We start from the raw sequence: 16,855 nt of genomic DNA on the forward strand, positions 1-16,855 counted from the left end.
CTCGAAAAAATATTTTCAACGCTGTACGATTGAAGGTTTCTCAGTTACTTGGTTATTTTCCCATTATTCAAAAGATTTTTTTTTCTCGTTTTTGTGCGGGAGCGTAAAATTGGCGGCGTGATTGGTCCCTTATCGTGAGGCGATTACACTCTGACGTTATTCATTTAATGTTAATTTAGTTCTGCAGGAAGCTGATTGTCTACATGATAGAATGCTTGATCAGTACGAGTACATAATGGGTAACAGCGTCACCCACTATTTAGCTTGTTGAAGCTGGCCGCTCAAAAGATGTCACTGGCAGTGACCGCTTTGTGAAATTGACCGCCTAACAGAGACACCACCGATTCAATGAGTAGATGATTAGTATGAAACCCTCAAAATTACCTTGTAAGAGAACTACTTCAATTGTTTGAATGGTGTCCTCGAAAGTTTTGATAAGTGGTTCGAGGTCCTTTAGATTCCTCCACTGGCCAGCACTCTCAAACTCTTGAATCGCCTGGGACACATAGCCGCGTGCACATGAAAGGCGCTGAGAATCCAATCCAAAATTGTGCCCTGACGGACCACCACTCGTACGTCCCTCGGCATTCTCGATCTGAAATCCAATATGGCAAACTGTCCTTCATTTTTCCAAAAGAGATTGAAAAAAGAAATGTAATGGTAGAAGGGATTTACAATACATTTACAAGACATTCCCTCGATAATAACAATCCCAATTAATCACGGCTTACAATAGCACGCGGGCCACCACATAGTGGCCATATAATATTGCGAACTACTGTGAAAAAAAATATCATTACCTTTTCTCTCAACTTGGTGTCCTGAACAAAGAGCGGTAACACCCTCTTCATATGCCACTCCCGGTATTTCTCGAACTCGGCCACGCGCTGGTGATGAGGGCTTCCCTCACTTACGTGCTCCTCGAACGTCGGCATGGCAACCTCACTGGTCACGTAACCATCACCTGTCTGCAGGCTAAATCTGACTCGACACACTGAGCACTCGGATGCATCCGCCTTGAATTTATCGAAGTGTAACACAGTCGACTGGTACATGAGCTCGTCTACTTGTAGGGTGGGTGGAGCCGTAAAAGGTACTTGCGCCTGTTGCTGTGCACACTTGATCCTCCGATACCTGTACACATGTACGAAGGACGGGATGAGAATAGACAAGTCGACTGGAAAGGTTTGACAATAGAAAGGCGACATTCCGGGAAAATGCGTTTTGTAGCATTACGCGTTGCGCGTTGAATGATACACTTTAACTCATAATTTTCCAAATCCATTTTCATTTCAATAATAACAAAGGGAAGGTTGAAACTCAAAAGCTGCAGAACATCTGACCCATCGTTCTACTTTCACGAACATTATTACATTAAACATTCACATGAACGATTTCGTGACCTTGAAAGGTTTGCTTTTCGCTAAACGATTTTTTTTAATGTTACGAGCTTTAAAATTTGTACCAATACAATATTTTCCCGGTACCTTAAATTTCGGGATATTTTAAAAACCGTAAGATTAAAGCGCCTAAGTTCGAAGTAAAAACAAAGTATCTTCACTGTGGTTTTATACATTTCAAACCTTGTACATACAATGTTTGGTTTTGATACCCAGCTCATACCATTTCTGAATCTTGATGGCAGCCATCTCCACCTCAACCTCCTGCCGCTCCCTCTGCTGCTGCTCAAGGTACCTCTGCGGCATCTGGAACTCTGGCGGGTCCTCATGACTGGCATGGGCCTCGACCGCCTCTACTTGCCCTGCATTACCGAATGCAAAGAGCTGGGATGGGCGCATCTGACTAAATAGTGATGCTCCCACTTGTTTGCTGAAATGAAGCGAGTGCTGGTTCCAACGAAGACAGTACAGCCGCTCGCTTCGACTCTGCAGGAAAGCCTCCAGGGCAGCAACAACGTCAGGTATGTGGCTTGCTGTCTGTACTGCCTGAAGCGCCTGGCGGATGCGGCTAGGGAAGGTGATCTGCATGGATAAGCTGCGGAGGTTATCCAGTAAGAAGGCGCTGCAGTTAAATGGTATGCCAAAGCCACAATTGCAGAGCATTGTCAATGCCAAGACAAGTGTTCTTTCAACCTCGCCTGACACAATCTCATCGCCATGCCTGAAGACGAACGCATCACGGATGATGTTGAAGTGTTTGCCTATGACGCCACACACCAGCTGAACCATGTACAGCAACAAGCTGTGTACAGAGCTGATGATAAAGTTCGTACGGGACTGCATAGCTGTTGCCTCCACAGCTTGGTATATACTGCCTTGAGCCTTATCACTGCAGTTCACCATATCATAAATGTTGATCGCCTGCAAGTAGCTTTCAGGCAGACAAACGTGGTAGTTATAATCAATGGAGAGTCTGGCGTAGAGTGCAAGGCACACCACCAACTGTTGCTCGATGATTGACACTGTATTGATAATGGAGGGAACAGGGAGCGTGGTCTTCTTGGCGATAAAAGTCAGGTACCGGCGTAGAATCGAGTGAGAGCTGTTTAGCACATCGCCGTAACTATGCAGAAGCCGAAGCCCGTCGTGGAAGACGGACAGGAATGAGCGGGAACGACCACTCCGCTTGTCATTCAGCATTGCATCAGACCGTGGATTAACTTTCTCGTCAATAGACAACCACAGGAGAAGCTTCTTGGATGCACCTAGTTAGGGAAAAGAAATGTGTTTTTTTTTACGTTCTGCATTCATCGAATAAAACGCTCATGATGGCACTTTGAATCACACGCTTTAATTGGCTCACACGAAGTATTATATCCTATCAACAATACCACAATATACCGCAATTGCAATAGACAAAATGACGAGATTGCGGAGCGTCTGACTGTCTAAAGGTCATTTGTACAGCTGAATAAATATTTCTTAAGATGTCCGATATTATAAAATGTTCGCGGATGGCCAATTTTAGCGAAGTGTATCTGAATACTTGGAATGCGTATTTGTTTTGTTTTGATTTTTGTTGTTATGGTGTGGTACTGTCACGTGTACTTCATTGCATAGTTATAGCACAGGCCAGATATACATACACACTAGTATACACTACATACCAGTCAGGTAAAGGACACGTGTAATCTGTATAAACACATCTGAGTCCAAATGTGGCACCTTAGTGCTTCTCTGGTCAGCTTTCCATACTGCCTCAGCAAACGCCTCCAGGCGTTCACATACCAAGCGGTTACGCCTAACCTGCCGCATGATCTCTCGAGTAACAAACACCCCCTGGTGACCAACATTGGGAAAGAACAGGTCATAGAGCGCATGGCAGTCCCTAAAGCTGGCTATCTCCTTGGCTATTGACACTCTATTGGTGAACTGCTGCTGTGCCTGCTTGGGTGCTGCATGGATGAATTTCCCAGCGACAGCATTCAGGAGGAGTTCGTTAATCCGTCCTTCAAACAGCACCCTAAACTGCTCTGGGGTTATTTTATTGTGCTGGTACATGCAGCTTTCGTGACATGGGATTCCGACATTGTACATCTTGCATTGTAAGTTTTCCCTCACATGCCTCTTCAAGCAGGTCTTGAGTTGGTTAGTGAATTCAGCTGCCTGTAAAAGTAATGTGTCTGCAATCAGCTTGTAAGCTTGTTTTACATCTATGACGTGCCTGATGTCATCTTTCATCAGCGCTATAGATGCAAAGCGGCTGCCACTCTTCGGGTAGATGCACCTTTGGCTGGAACTTTCTGCTGGCTCAAGACCATAGAATCCCTCGCACAACATCACCGTCCGCTGCTCTGCATTCGTGTACATGCTGGATTGCTTACTCATTGTTAGCACCAGGCTAAGAACGTGTTCAAGCGCGTCTAGAATATGACGGAAAGGCACAGATTGTGGCAGATCCATACCACTGACTCTGTACAACATCACGCAAGCACTGAATTCCCCAACAGCATGGTTGCTATTGTAGAACAGCCTACGTGCCTGGTCCAAGTCATCGGAACTCCTTTTGCATTTTCCTAGCAACATCCTGGCTTCCGCTTCACCTATCTTGTCTTTGACCTTGATAAAAAGTCGTAGTGCTTCCTCCAGGGGTTCAACAGCATCTTCAATCGTGTTATGAGCACAGGCCGCTCTTGCCCTGGATAGGTGACAGTCTGCCAGCACATGGGGATCGGTCGAGTACTTGGCAGCCTCGGAGAAGCGCCCGTTGGTCTTGAGCACCTTGGCAGCCTCGTCGAACCTCGACTCCTCAAGCAAAGCTTCTATGGTCTCCTGGACGCAGCCATGCCGCTGCAGGAAGGCGATCTTGTCATCTACTGAGGGCAGTCTGTTGAGGACTGCTACCATGTCATCTGGTTTTCCAATACGGAAGTGTTCCTCTGCCAGCTGATGGCACAAGCGCTCCACAGTCCTAGAGACCTTGGGTGGACGAATACCTGTTACAACCCCGTCTCTACCTGCAAGGCTGTTGTACCTAACAGAATAAATGGTGATCATAAATATCAAAATCTGCATACAGACGACAATAACAGACATTAACAATTACAAAAATCTGTAAAAAAAAAGAATAATAACAGACAAGTTGGCACCCCAAAATAAATTTGCAGCGAACGCCCAAGTAAGTAAGCAAGTGAATGAGTGGAGTGACACAATACCAAACTAACCTCTCAACAGCATCGATCGCATCCTTGTACAAACTACCCCTGCACAGAACCTCAACAGCGTTGAAGTAGTCGCTGATTGTCTCATAACACTCGCTGGCAGCCAGGTACATTTGCTCACGAGCGAACAGCTTGGCGGCCTCCTCGTACTACAATCACGCAAATACAGCACAATTTCACCCTTTCACTCATGGGTGATTTTGAGCAAAATTGTAAGAAAACAGACTGAAAACAGAAACCTCTCCCCCCCCCCCTATCAATTCCAACACTACCAGTTAAGTTAAGCTACCGCTGACCCAAGACGGTATGCCTTGAAGTTTCCAACAATGCACTGTGGTTTCCTAGCGACGGCATTGCTACAGCATGTTGCTTACAACAGTTTTGCTTGTAATTTGATTTAAAATTACAGCTTTTTTACATCTGGAGAGTGCCTTGGGACATCATGAAGTCTTTTTGGGCATAATTAATGCTGTGCTTATGGATGTTTGCACACTGAGGTTGATTAAATGGGATAATTCCTTGTTTGGGTTTCACCGAGTAAGAAAGGAATTTTCTTGTGAATGGCCTCATACTCTCCAATGTGGTACATCTTTGCTACCCAACCTTATTCAAAAATTGTTTTCAGGCTTATTCTAGGTTCCTAGGACCTGGAAATGTTTTGTTTGGCTTTGGGGAAAAGAGACATAAAAAAAACTGTTATGATTAAGGGGGAGGAGATTGCCCGCCTCTCTGTGAAGGTGATTCCAAGACTCCCATGATGCAGTGCAGGCATGAAATTTAGCCTTAACAAGGAGACTCGCTTCTAATGGAGGTTTTAGCATTGATTATTGTGGCTGATGGCTGTAAAATGGAACCTGACGGAGCGCAATAAAGGTATCTATATGTGACTTGATCTGTGTTTGCTTGTCTAATTTGCAGTTCGGAATTTCGTGTCTTTTTTTGGTATGAAATCTTTCTGAATTTAAGCATTTGTTTACGAATTGGTCAGAAATCAAGGTAATTTTTTTGAAATGGAGTCAATTATATTACATTGCTTAGATGCGCTTTTGAAGGTCGTCTATGCCTTGGATGAATCTATGAGTATACGGGTTTGGTGATGTTTAGCTAACATTTCTGACGTTTTGAAGTTGGGCCTAAATTTTACGGGCGTCTCAGGACGTTATAGTAATGAAAGACTTAAACCAAGTCTATGTAAGGATTTGTATGACAGTGCTTCAATTAGACCCTACGTTTTCAGCTTATTTTAATAACAACTTTAAAAATTGGGGAGGCAACGAAAAGCAGACTGGCTTTCCCATCAGTCTGGTTCCCAGTCTGATTGTTTGAGTTTCTTAAAAGTATTCTTGGTTACTAACGATTTCCAATTATTCCCAACTCATCCCGTTTATGCGAGTTTTACTGTATCGGTTAAAGAACTAGGCTTACCCTTCCAATGTTCCTGTGCAAACGAGCCAGCAGGACTCTCTCTTTAGCGTTTCTCAAGCAAACGGCAGCTTCCGGTACCATGCGGCACTTGAGGAACTGGTGTGCTGCCTTGAGGTACTCCACTTGCATTGCTTTAGGATTAGTGCGCAGCTTGTGGGCCTCGGCAGCTTGGAGATGGGCTTGACTCTTTCGTATCATGCCTTCATCTTGCGAGAAGGTAAAACACTTGATCGCCACCTCCCACATGCCACGAGAAAAGAAATCCTTCAAGTAATAGAGTAGAAGTCAGCCAGTCACTTTATTTTAATCAATTGTAATGTACATATCTATATTAGTAATTAACACATTTTAAAATATTTTATATTATCTTTTTTCCTTTATTAATCTTTTCTTTGTTTTTGTGTACCTTTGTTACAGGGGCCACAAAGTTCTAAGTGCGTTTAACTGTCACGTGTTTACCCTGCTTAATTTATATCAATTTTAAATTCATGTCATACATGATTTACCGTGACCGAAGACGAAAACATTTATATTCACCTATATTCAACATACGCAAGAATACAGTGCTTTCTTTCTTTGGCCAAAGACCTTTGGGGGTGCTCACCTTTCCACGTTTCTGCCACTCGGCTTCTGTGGACTGCTCTACAAACATACTAGACAAGGTGTCAGATTCCTCTGAGATCTGCACAACGCGCACAAGTCCAAGCTTCTGGAAGTACTCGAACATTGGTGCTCTCGCCTCCTCGTCCTCATCAAAGAACCAGACATTGACTCTGGCACGGGTGATTGCCGTGTAGAGATACTTGAACTCTGAGTTCAGTACCTTGTGCTTGACCTCGTCAAATGTCAGGGGCCTAGACGTGGTGGCGAGGTCGTCGTCAGTAAGGACGGCAAGGCCGCTAGAACAGGTTGCTTTGCCTTCCTCAAGACTCTTTACAAAGCTTGACACAACCCTCCACTCCTTTCGAGCCTGGGATAAAAATGAAGATATAAAGGTGTCAAGCTCATTACCCTTGTAAATAGATCGAGAGCGAAGGTACAACATAGTCGAGTCAAAGGCAGCCTATCACAGAACACAGCTTAGGATCAAAACTGATGTTCTACTAAGTGCGCTGCCTAGGCTTTACACAATAGGACTAGCAAGCATCTTTTTTGCTCTGATAACTCTCTGCTTACTTGAAATGTTGTTAATCTCTCTAGGGGTTTCGAGTTAATGGACTTCAACACGCATAAAATTGAACTAGTTTGTACTAATAGCTTTTCCATTCACAGCTAGATGAATAACACCGAGTCCTTAGAATAGTACAAACATGCTAATAAAGCAAACGTTGCTCCTCAAAGGGTTTCAATCAACCATATTATTGTTTGCACTTGAAAGTGCAAATAACACAGTTTATTTGTAAGAAAGTGGCATGGACGTATAGGCGACCCACCATTATACCTTCAACATGCCATTCACACATAAGAGTACATCTCTGACCTGGGAGTCCTTGAAAAAATTGTAGATCAAGACGTCATCAAACTCTAAGCCCTTAGCCTCGTAAATAGTCATCACCAGGCCATGTTTGAGCTCATCAGGCATGCTCTGCCGCGACTCATCTGAAGCCACCAAGATCACCTGGTGGGCACCAAACTCGATCCTTGACGATCTCCGTTTGTTGCCTTGTAAAATCATGGCAAGGTCGCTGAAGCTGCAGGATTCCAGCAAGACAGGTTTTGGACCTAAAGTAAAAGCACTATACTATAATGAATGCATAGCACGCCAAAAGTAGTAAAAGCGATCAGATTATAATGAATGCATAGCACGCCAAAAGTAGTAAAAGGGATTAGAATATAATGAATCCATAGCAAGCCAAAAGCCCAGATTGAATTTGCCATGAGAGGGCGAGAGCATGAGATGATTTCGCCTGTAGCGTTTTGCAACTGGTTCGTTTAACAAGCCTCTTTTGTTGTTTACTCGAGTGCAAATATGGGCTACTATCTATGAAAGTTTCAACAGAGACTTATTTAAGAGTCAGCATCACACATAAATTAAGAATATGCGAGATTTGGTTGCACGAAAAAATAAGTTTAATAGGGTACTTGCCATCGAAAAGTCCTTGATCCTTTCTGAGCCTGTCAAAGGAATCAGGGAAGAAGTAGACCAGGAGATCCACCACACAGGACGCCAGCTTCAGGATGCCCACATGAGACCTGTAGTTGTGAGTTAGCTGGTACAGTTGGTCTGGAACGCGCACCCCTGACTGGATGCCAACAGAATGGTATGACTGCTGTGCGTAGTAGAACAGTGACTTGAGGTCGCTGAAGCGGAAGGCTATGCCTCGCATGATGCTCTGGGCGGTGTCTCCAGTGAAGAACAGTCCATTGGGGTCTCTAGAGCATCTGATCAGTAATGAGAGCTCTGCCTGGGTGAAGTCTTGTGTCTCGTCCACATAGATTCTGTGGATAGACCAGTCTGGAGGCCCGACTTGTTGCAAGCGGGTAAACAAATTATGCACTATATCTGCCTCATCGAACATTCCAAGTGTGGATTTCATTCTCTGGTAGACTCGAAACAAGGCATAAACCTCGCTACGGTCCGCTGGAAAATTGGGGGCTCGTTTCCTGCCAATGGAGTGATACTCTTCTAGAGTCAAGTACCCTTTCTCTGAATGCAGAGCCTCGACAGAACCTTTGATAAATGACCTGATCTCCATCCATAACAGGGTAGGGTGGAACACAACCTTATTTCCTTTGCAAATCTTTGTCCAAAGTTCGTTGGCAAACACTCCATATGTGACTTCTCTCCGGGGGTCGAAATTGGCACGTCCTCGTGCGTTATCATTCTGCTCTTCTGGTAGATTACCTTGCTCCTCATCTTCGGTGTCTGAGTCAACTTCTTCTATTATTGCATTCATGTGAGCCTCTCCTTCACCCCATCCAGTGATTTTCCGGACAAGGCTTCCATCTTCAGCACGTGGAAAAAACTCTTTACCATCAAGAGAGGCATCCAACATCAAAAGCAATGTCCGTGAATTAACAAACAGTGGCCATGCAGTTTCTTCCATGTCTGTGATTCTGTAAGGAAGTGGGTTGTCTTCACCTTGGACATGCTCCTGAGCGGCTGAACAAGCACGTGTAAGTTCTTTGAAGTTCTTCCTCACCTCGGTGCACAGGACCGCATTCTTGGTTACGAAAACTTGGTGTAGGTGCTCGTACTTTTCTTCGCCATCGAGCTCTTCTGTATCTCCATCTTCACCTCTCCGACGTGCATCCGCAGCTCGAATAAAGTCCTCTTCATTTACTTCTGGCACTTCAGGGTTCTCCTCTGGTTTCTCGTCGTGTGTTTCCTCCTCTTTCATTTCCTCTTCGTTGCTGACTGCCGCAGAACCATTTTCTTTCTGTATGAATTCCAACATCTTGGGAATGTGTGGTCCTGCACTGACAGCTTTTTCCCAATAGGACCGGAATTCGTTCCACAGGCGATACAAACAGCAAGTGGTTTTACCAGTGCCACTTCGCCCCAAAAGAATAACTGATCTTGGCGGGTTGGGTCTTAGGTTAATAATACGGTGCTCAAGCTCAGTTACACGGAATGGGAAGTCCATTCTCCCTGTAATTGCCATCTGCAGCACGCTGTTGACAAGCGCCGAGGAGAATGCGTAAAACTTAAGAATGTGGTACTCCTGGTCATTGGGGCTAGCAGGCGGAACAAACAGCTTCATTGATGAGCATGTACCACTCCGCTCACCGACAAGCTCATCCACAGACTCTGAAACTTCAGTGAAGAAATTTGGAAGCCTTTCACCTTCACCAACTGGTTTATACAAGGATTTCTTGAATCCCTGCAGCTCTTTCTTTACCATGCAGTTGAGACCACGGTTGTGGGACTTCACAATTCTTTCAACTTTTCCATCAATGGAACGATAATCTGTTGCAACGTCCCAGACACGGATGATCTCAGTATAAACACGACCTGAATGTGTCCCATCTTGGCCCCGCATTTCACGGTCATCGCTACACCTTGCCGAAAATGCTACACTCAACTCCCAGATGATCCAAGCTGCTTTTGCTGCACGTGCTTTAAAGAGGAACATCCCTTGTTCCCTTGGTGATCCGTCTATCCTCCGGCAAAGCTTCTTGGTCCAGCGGCCCTGAGCTAGCATGCAGATCTTGCTGATGATCATTCGCTTGGTGTCTAGTGCAATTTCATTGCTCTGCAGTACTTTCCAAAATACATCTGTACAGTCGACTTCCCATGGAAGATTCTCAAATGCAGACAGGAGATTGGATTCAGGAACTCCAGAAAGTTCCTCTTCAGCTTCTTCATCCTCCTCTTCTTCATATGTGTCCTGCCCGTTCTCTTCCAACCCTTCTGCTTCGGAAGCTGTAACAACTTCTAAGCCATCAGCTGCAATTGGAGCCTTTTCATCTCCAATTTCGTCTTCATTATCCGTTGGGACATCTAGTTCCGCTGGTGTCACTGCCTCGAGCATATAAGATATATCTTCCCTTAGTGCCTCTGTTGAGCTGCTTCCTGTTGTTTTCTTTTGAGTGTAGTGAGATGCGGAGGCCTTATTTGGTTCTTGATCAGCATCTCCCTCAGAAGTCCCCTCACTAGGTGAAAGGGATGCAGTCTTGGTCGAACCGTCCGTTGGCACAGAGTTGTTGTCTCTCAATTCAACCTGCTTTACCTGCCGGTTTCTCTTCCGTGGTTTCTTGTTCCCACTTTTTAGTGCATTCACGGCTGCACGGATTAATTTAACTCGGGGGTCTTTTTTGGCCATGATGAGGTCAAGTGGCTGCTTTCCTTCGTTGTTCTTTATTGCAGGATTGGCACCGCCATCGAGAATGGCTTGGATGGCATCACATTTGCGCTTGCTTGACTGAGCAAGACATGCCTGATGAAGAACTGTGTTACCAGTTCTGTCTTTAGCGTCGACATCTATGCCTTCAGCATCCAACAGCGCCTTCAGAAAATGAAACTTGCCTACAAAAAGCAAAAAATCAGACAACCGTCTTGAGACAGTGCACATTTGGTAAGCTATAAAATCTGGCGTTATTCGTCCTCCCAATCTCCAACAAAGTAACGGTGCAACTGCATCGACTTTGTTTGATTGAGAAATTTTCACAATGTATAAAAAATAAAAAGCTAAAGCCATGCATTCCAAATATAGAGCCAGGTTTTTACACTTTTGGGTTAGGAAGCAAAGCCATTGAGCTATCGGCCCACTCTCCATTAAACGTCCCACATACAATACATATTGTAATAATAATAATAATAACCTGGAGACCATCATCACCCACCTTTCTTGACAGCCATGTTGAAAGCTATCTGCAAAGGTCCTGTTGCACCATCTAAAATGAGAGAAGCGGAGGCATTGTACTGCAGTAGGGATACTACGATCCCAAACTCCTCGTTGTCGAAGGCAATGGCCAAAGGGGGCTTGGCTGTTTGATTTAGTCCATCTGCCTTTGCACCATTCTCCAGTAGGGTTGTTATCAGTTGCGCCTTTCTCATGTAAGTGCTCTGCACAATGTGTTCGATTGGAATATCAGCCGCACTCATGCCAGTAGCAAAACCGCCCTCGCCTTTCCTGCAGCGCTTGGATCCCCCTCCACCAAGGTAAAGCATATCGAGTTTGGCCCAGTCTTGGGTCGCACAGGCATCTTTCACCGCCCTCTTGACTACTGCCTCTGGGAGGTTGCATGTTAAGCTAGATATGCCGTCTGCGAGGAAAAAATACGTACATTCACAAGTTATTGACTAAAGGGCGGAAGGAGTGGACGTGGCAATGGAAGCTTGGCAGTCACGTTAAAAAGGTGTGCTACCTTTAAGTTTCCTCGCCGCTCCCTGATATCTCGGAATGTAAAGACATACAGTATACACGTCGGCTAGTTAATAGGTTTCGAGGGGAAGAACAGGCCATTTTGTTTAAATAAATCATTGACTATTGACTAGGAAAATGTTTTCATTAAACCAAGAAAGGCGCTCATGTAAAAAATGCCCAGTACTGCTAAAAAAAAAACAGCCAAAATTGTCATCCTAGCAATACTAGCGCACACCATGTTTGCACACCATGTTAAGAGGGGCTGTGTAGTAGTTTGCTAACATGTCCTTTTCTCTTATGGTTAACCGACCTTAGCAAAGCCAGCAATGGCGGGCTTTACAAAAAATCCTTCAAATGGTATCGAGCATAATCAATGCAAATAAACTAGTTTCAATAAAGGAGTTGCGTTTCTTGCTGTTTATTATCTCGTACCTGGTAACAAGGCCGCACAAGCAAGTATCTGGTTAAAGATAGTGAACTGGTCTTCTGGATTAGCAGCTCTGTTCAGCGCCTCACTAAAAGCACGAAGTGCTTCTTTGTGTTGGTTTAGACAGGAATAACAGTACCCCTGACGAGCGTAGCCCTGAAAACAAACAGAATAATCTGAAATCATTTTCAGAGTGACGTAGTCAATGCTCTTACTGTTATTGTTTTAAACTGTAGTTGTGGGCTTTATAGTCTTATGTGTGAGTTGATCTTCGCGTGTATGGTTCAACTAATCTGGTTTTATGTGGAAATTGCTAATTGCGTGGTCCAATCGTTACTTTAAGCTATTCTAGGCCTATGTTGGAGTTGCTCCCTTTGCATCTTCAAGTCCTTACCTAAAACCATTCTAGTCTCATGTGGAATCTGCGCAGACCTTACCTTGTACCATTCTGGTCTGAAGCGGGAGCAGCTCTTCGCGTCGTCAAGCCCTTGTTGGTAGTTACTCATGTTGTAGTGGGCCAGAGCACGGTTCCCCAAGAGTGTGGCAAGCAGCTCCTTCTCATTGGATGGCACGTACTTGATAGCTAAAGTGTAGAACTCGACTAGAAGAACGTAACGTTTGTCTCTGAATAGCTCTTTACCTCGATCTTTCCACTTGTATGCTTCAGCCTAGATGCATATCAGTAAAGGAAATGTGTAAAAAGCATGTAACTAAAACACCTTAAGGCTGAGTTCAAACGTCGTATTACCCATGAGCCGTCATCAATGCAAATGCATGCAAATAAAGATTAAACAATCGATTTTGTTCATGACGTTGTACGACGTTCAAACTTAGCCTTAAACGTTCAAATATTTTTGAAATACAGTAAATCATGTTCGAAACTCACTTTTGAAAGGAATCAAAGTCTACCCTCAAAGGTTGCACCCCCCTGCACCCCCCCCCCCCCTAGTAAGACAAAAGTAGTGTCAATACTACTAGGAATATTATGTAGTGTCAAGCAAAAAGAGTCTGTTTAACAAAACGATTCCTGTTTCCAGTCGATTTTCTTGGTGGCTTATTGAATATAACTTAGAGTTTAAAAACAACGAACGCTGTACTAAAATTGGAAATAACATGATAAGCAGAGTGATTTAGCAACATAAGTTCGGTTGTTTTTGGTGATGCCGTTCAGGCCCTTTTAACCCATTGATCCTGGCTATTTTTGAGCTGAATTTACAAAAAACAGACTGAAAACAGATACCTTCCCCCCTATTCTGAGTTTTTTACAGCCCCTCAAAGTCAAACACAGCTGCACCTAGTCAGCGGTATCCAAGCTTTCCAACAGTGCTTTGCGTCCCCACTTTTAATCCCTCGTCATTGTGCTAAAGCGAGCACAAGTTGATGGTTGCTTGTATATTTTATCAAAAATACAGCTATGAGCATATTAGGAGAGTGTCTCAGGACATCATGAAGTCTATTGGGGCATAATTGAGTGCTTTGCTTATAGATATTTGCAAGCAAAGGTGGATTCATGATGATTTTTTCTTGCTTGGCTTTGCCTGGATGAGAAAATTATTTTCTAATGAATCACCACAGCTCTCCTAAATGCTGTCTTTCGTGAAACCAAATTGATTCCAAAATTGTTTACACTGCTATTTTGGGTCTGTATGACCTAGAATTGATTTGTTTGGCTTCAGGGTGAAAAGACTTTGGGGAGAGGAGTGTTGACTGGCCCTCCCCTCGTGAATTTTTCCCTGGATCTCCCAGAATACTTTGCAATTCGTAAAGGCATCTAAATGGTTTTACAAGCCTTCGAGGAGTGGACATTGTGTTTTGAGGCCATGGAAATGAACCTGGAGGATCAGAATAAAGGTATCTATTTGTGTCTTGAGCTGTGTTTGCTGATCTCTCTCCCTTGTTGGTATTTTGAGCGTTTTATTGAGAGGGGTGATTCTGCTTTTCTTTCCTTGTTCGATTTGAAATTTGTCAAAGAACCTGTGCTATTATTTGGCTTAAGAGTAGTTGCCAACACCTTGGTTGGATGCATATCTTTAAGACCATTTATCCCTTAGACTGATGCCTGAGTATCTTCATCGTGTTGTTTTTTTTTTTTTTGCATTTATGAATTTTTGGGATTGTGGGTACTTCTCAAAGCCGGTACAGGCCGGTTGAGGGGTCAATGTGTTAAGTGACGTGACCAACATTTAATTTACATGGCGCTGATCGGCAGTGCAATAACCACAGCTACGTCATCATCAGTACTTCACTCAATTATCACTTAAGAGTTTCTTCTGCCCCTGATTTCACCTTTTTCTGGCATACAGTAACAGAAAATTGCAGCAATTCACATGTAAACACATGTTGGTATGTGTCACAACAAACGGTTAACCCAATGCAGCAATGGGATTATCAATAGAGGCCTTTTTGGTCAAAGTCAAGGTTTCAGGGAATGTGACATACAAACAACACCAACCTGATCCTTGACTGGCTTGAGTTTAAAGCATTCGTTTCCATTTTCTAGGGCCTTCTCGTACATCTTGAGCTCAAAGTATGCAGTTGCAAAGAGCGTGTGCAGTTTGTGGTTAGCGTCCTTCGAAGACGAGGAAGTAAACTGGAGGGCTATATTCAGCAGTTGAATGGCACGAGAGTAGTCTTTTGCGTTCATTGCCTTGGTTGCAAGATCCTTCCAATGCTGAAACTGACACTGTAAAAAAACATAAGACAGAGGCAATTGAAGCAGTGTTTTGTTTTGTGGGGTGAACATGACAGTTTAAAATACTGCACGCATTTTTTTTAATTTACAAAGCAAAAACGAAAAAATGTCTACCCCAGATCGACTCACCTCTTTGTTGGCAGGTTTATCAGGCAGTTTAGCACCAATACATGACGGATCCGCCTTGTGCTTTAATAACTGCGCCACAATGCTGTACTTCTCTTGAGCTAGTGCTAAGCAAAGGGGCCGATTCTTGCTTCCTCTCATACCATTCACATCTGCACCATGGTCTATTAGCACAGCTACCAGCTTGCTCAAGTTAGACATGTCGGACCGCAGGACACTGTCCAGAGGGATGTGTGAGGCATCAGTTCCTGTATGACGAAATGCAATTATGTCAATTCGCAAGGCTTGAAAATAAATGAAGGGCTCCCATGATTTCAGACTTTCAAAATTTCAGTCCTCAAGATACGTTGTTGTTGCCAAATAGTGTGGATCAAAGATAGGAGGGTTAACAGCATATCCTCTAAAAAATAAAACTAGGTCAGGTCCATCAGCTGTAACAACCTTACGACAAGCATTGCAGCAAACACACACACACTTATTTAAGATTAATTTACATTAACAAAACTCAAATAAAACGATTTATTCAGTGCAGCATTGACATACACAACATTTACCTTTTTTCTTTATATGGTGTTAGATTGTTGGAATAATATAACCTTTGGTGGCAAACTCCCGTGCGCTTAGCCTTTTAGTGGCAAAATAACAACAACAAAAAGCAACTGATTCAGTTGTTACGAATAAGTCAGAATTTTTTTTTTGTCAGAAAGAGCTTAATTTCACTTAAAGATTTTGTTCTCCGGCCGGACATTTTTGTGTTTATTTTGGCTTGAATATGCCACTCAAAAAGTCACGCGATCAGTTAGTGCAAGTCGGCTATTCCCTCAGTTTACCTTACCACGCCCTACAGTATATTAAACAGCAGCCTTTTACCTGTAGCAAGGCCTCCCCGGCCTTGAGGGAAGTTTCTGTTGGGGTCACCTCCGAGAAAGAGGAGTTTTAGCTTGTCCCACTCCTTCTTGTTGCAGATATCTTTAATGATTCGCTGCATGACTGGATCTGATATCTTGCACGTGACACTCATTGTTCCACCTATTAACACACCAAGTGATATTTTAGAAACATGGTTAAGATGTTTACTTCTGTTTGAATTTAATGAATCCTGTCAATAAGGTCAATACCAGATCAAAGAAGTAACAACTGTTACAGAAGCCAAAACCATTGGTGTCGGCGATGGATTGATTCTCTAGTAGAGCCCTGAACCAGAATAACTTGAATCCTTATCCTTGACTTCACTGGAAATTGCTATTTATGTGTCTCCATAGCTTTTGCCTCAGTGTCACTTGCTACATATGACCTTGAAGCCATTACTGTGTCTCCGAAACCTTGGCCTTAGTGGCACTTGCTGTGACTTGTGTAGCCATGCAAAACCTGTGTCCCCTTACCTTTTGCTTCAGTGGCACTTGCTATGACCTGTGTCGCCATGCAAACCTTGTCCTCATTACAGTCAGCCTTTCTGTAGCCGTCACAAGCCGCTTTGAGGGCTTCAGTAGTCTTTCCTAGAGCCTTCAAACAGCAGCTGAGTCGATAGTATGCCTGAAAGAAAACACACAAATATATGTACGATTTCTCCTAATTAAGACCTCGTCGATTTTCAAAACGCTTATAGTCCTCCTTCGTCCATACTACGGTAGCCATAAAAGTATGACACCATAGTGGACACCTTTAGACACCACAGCTTTGATTCAACTGCAGGGTTTATTCTGGCTTTGTTGTCTCTATTATTTCCTCCCAACAATACCTCTTCCTCTTTTGGA

General features: G+C 43.7%; 1 protein-coding gene across 2 annotated transcripts in view; it reads right to left on the minus strand.

The window, feature by feature from the left end:
* LOC5521964 (TPR and ankyrin repeat-containing protein 1) overlaps positions 1 to 16,855 on the minus strand; it is a 29,926-nt gene that overhangs the window by 4,194 nt on the left and 8,877 nt on the right. For both annotated transcript variants that reach the window (XM_048733167.1, XM_048733168.1), the window contains exons 10-25: positions 16,484 to 16,634; positions 15,972 to 16,130; positions 15,105 to 15,349; positions 14,736 to 14,966; positions 12,721 to 12,951; positions 12,289 to 12,439; positions 11,333 to 11,755; positions 8,133 to 11,015; positions 7,527 to 7,768; positions 6,651 to 7,016; positions 6,047 to 6,310; positions 4,625 to 4,770; positions 3,068 to 4,434; positions 1,624 to 2,665; positions 801 to 1,134; positions 385 to 595 (exon numbers count right to left, since the gene is read on the minus strand). In XM_048733167.1, coding sequence (XP_048589124.1) covers positions 385 to 595; positions 801 to 1,134; positions 1,624 to 2,665; positions 3,068 to 4,434; positions 4,625 to 4,770; positions 6,047 to 6,310; positions 6,651 to 7,016; positions 7,527 to 7,768; positions 8,133 to 11,015; positions 11,333 to 11,755; positions 12,289 to 12,439; positions 12,721 to 12,951; positions 14,736 to 14,966; positions 15,105 to 15,349; positions 15,972 to 16,130; positions 16,484 to 16,634 — 8,446 coding nt within the window. The remainder of the gene's footprint in view (positions 1 to 384; positions 596 to 800; positions 1,135 to 1,623; positions 2,666 to 3,067; positions 4,435 to 4,624; positions 4,771 to 6,046; positions 6,311 to 6,650; positions 7,017 to 7,526; positions 7,769 to 8,132; positions 11,016 to 11,332; positions 11,756 to 12,288; positions 12,440 to 12,720; positions 12,952 to 14,735; positions 14,967 to 15,104; positions 15,350 to 15,971; positions 16,131 to 16,483; positions 16,635 to 16,855) is intronic.

This window comes from Nematostella vectensis, chromosome 10, assembly GCF_932526225.1.
Source record: "Nematostella vectensis chromosome 10, jaNemVect1.1, whole genome shotgun sequence".
NCBI lineage: Eukaryota > Metazoa > Cnidaria > Anthozoa > Actiniaria > Edwardsiidae > Nematostella > Nematostella vectensis.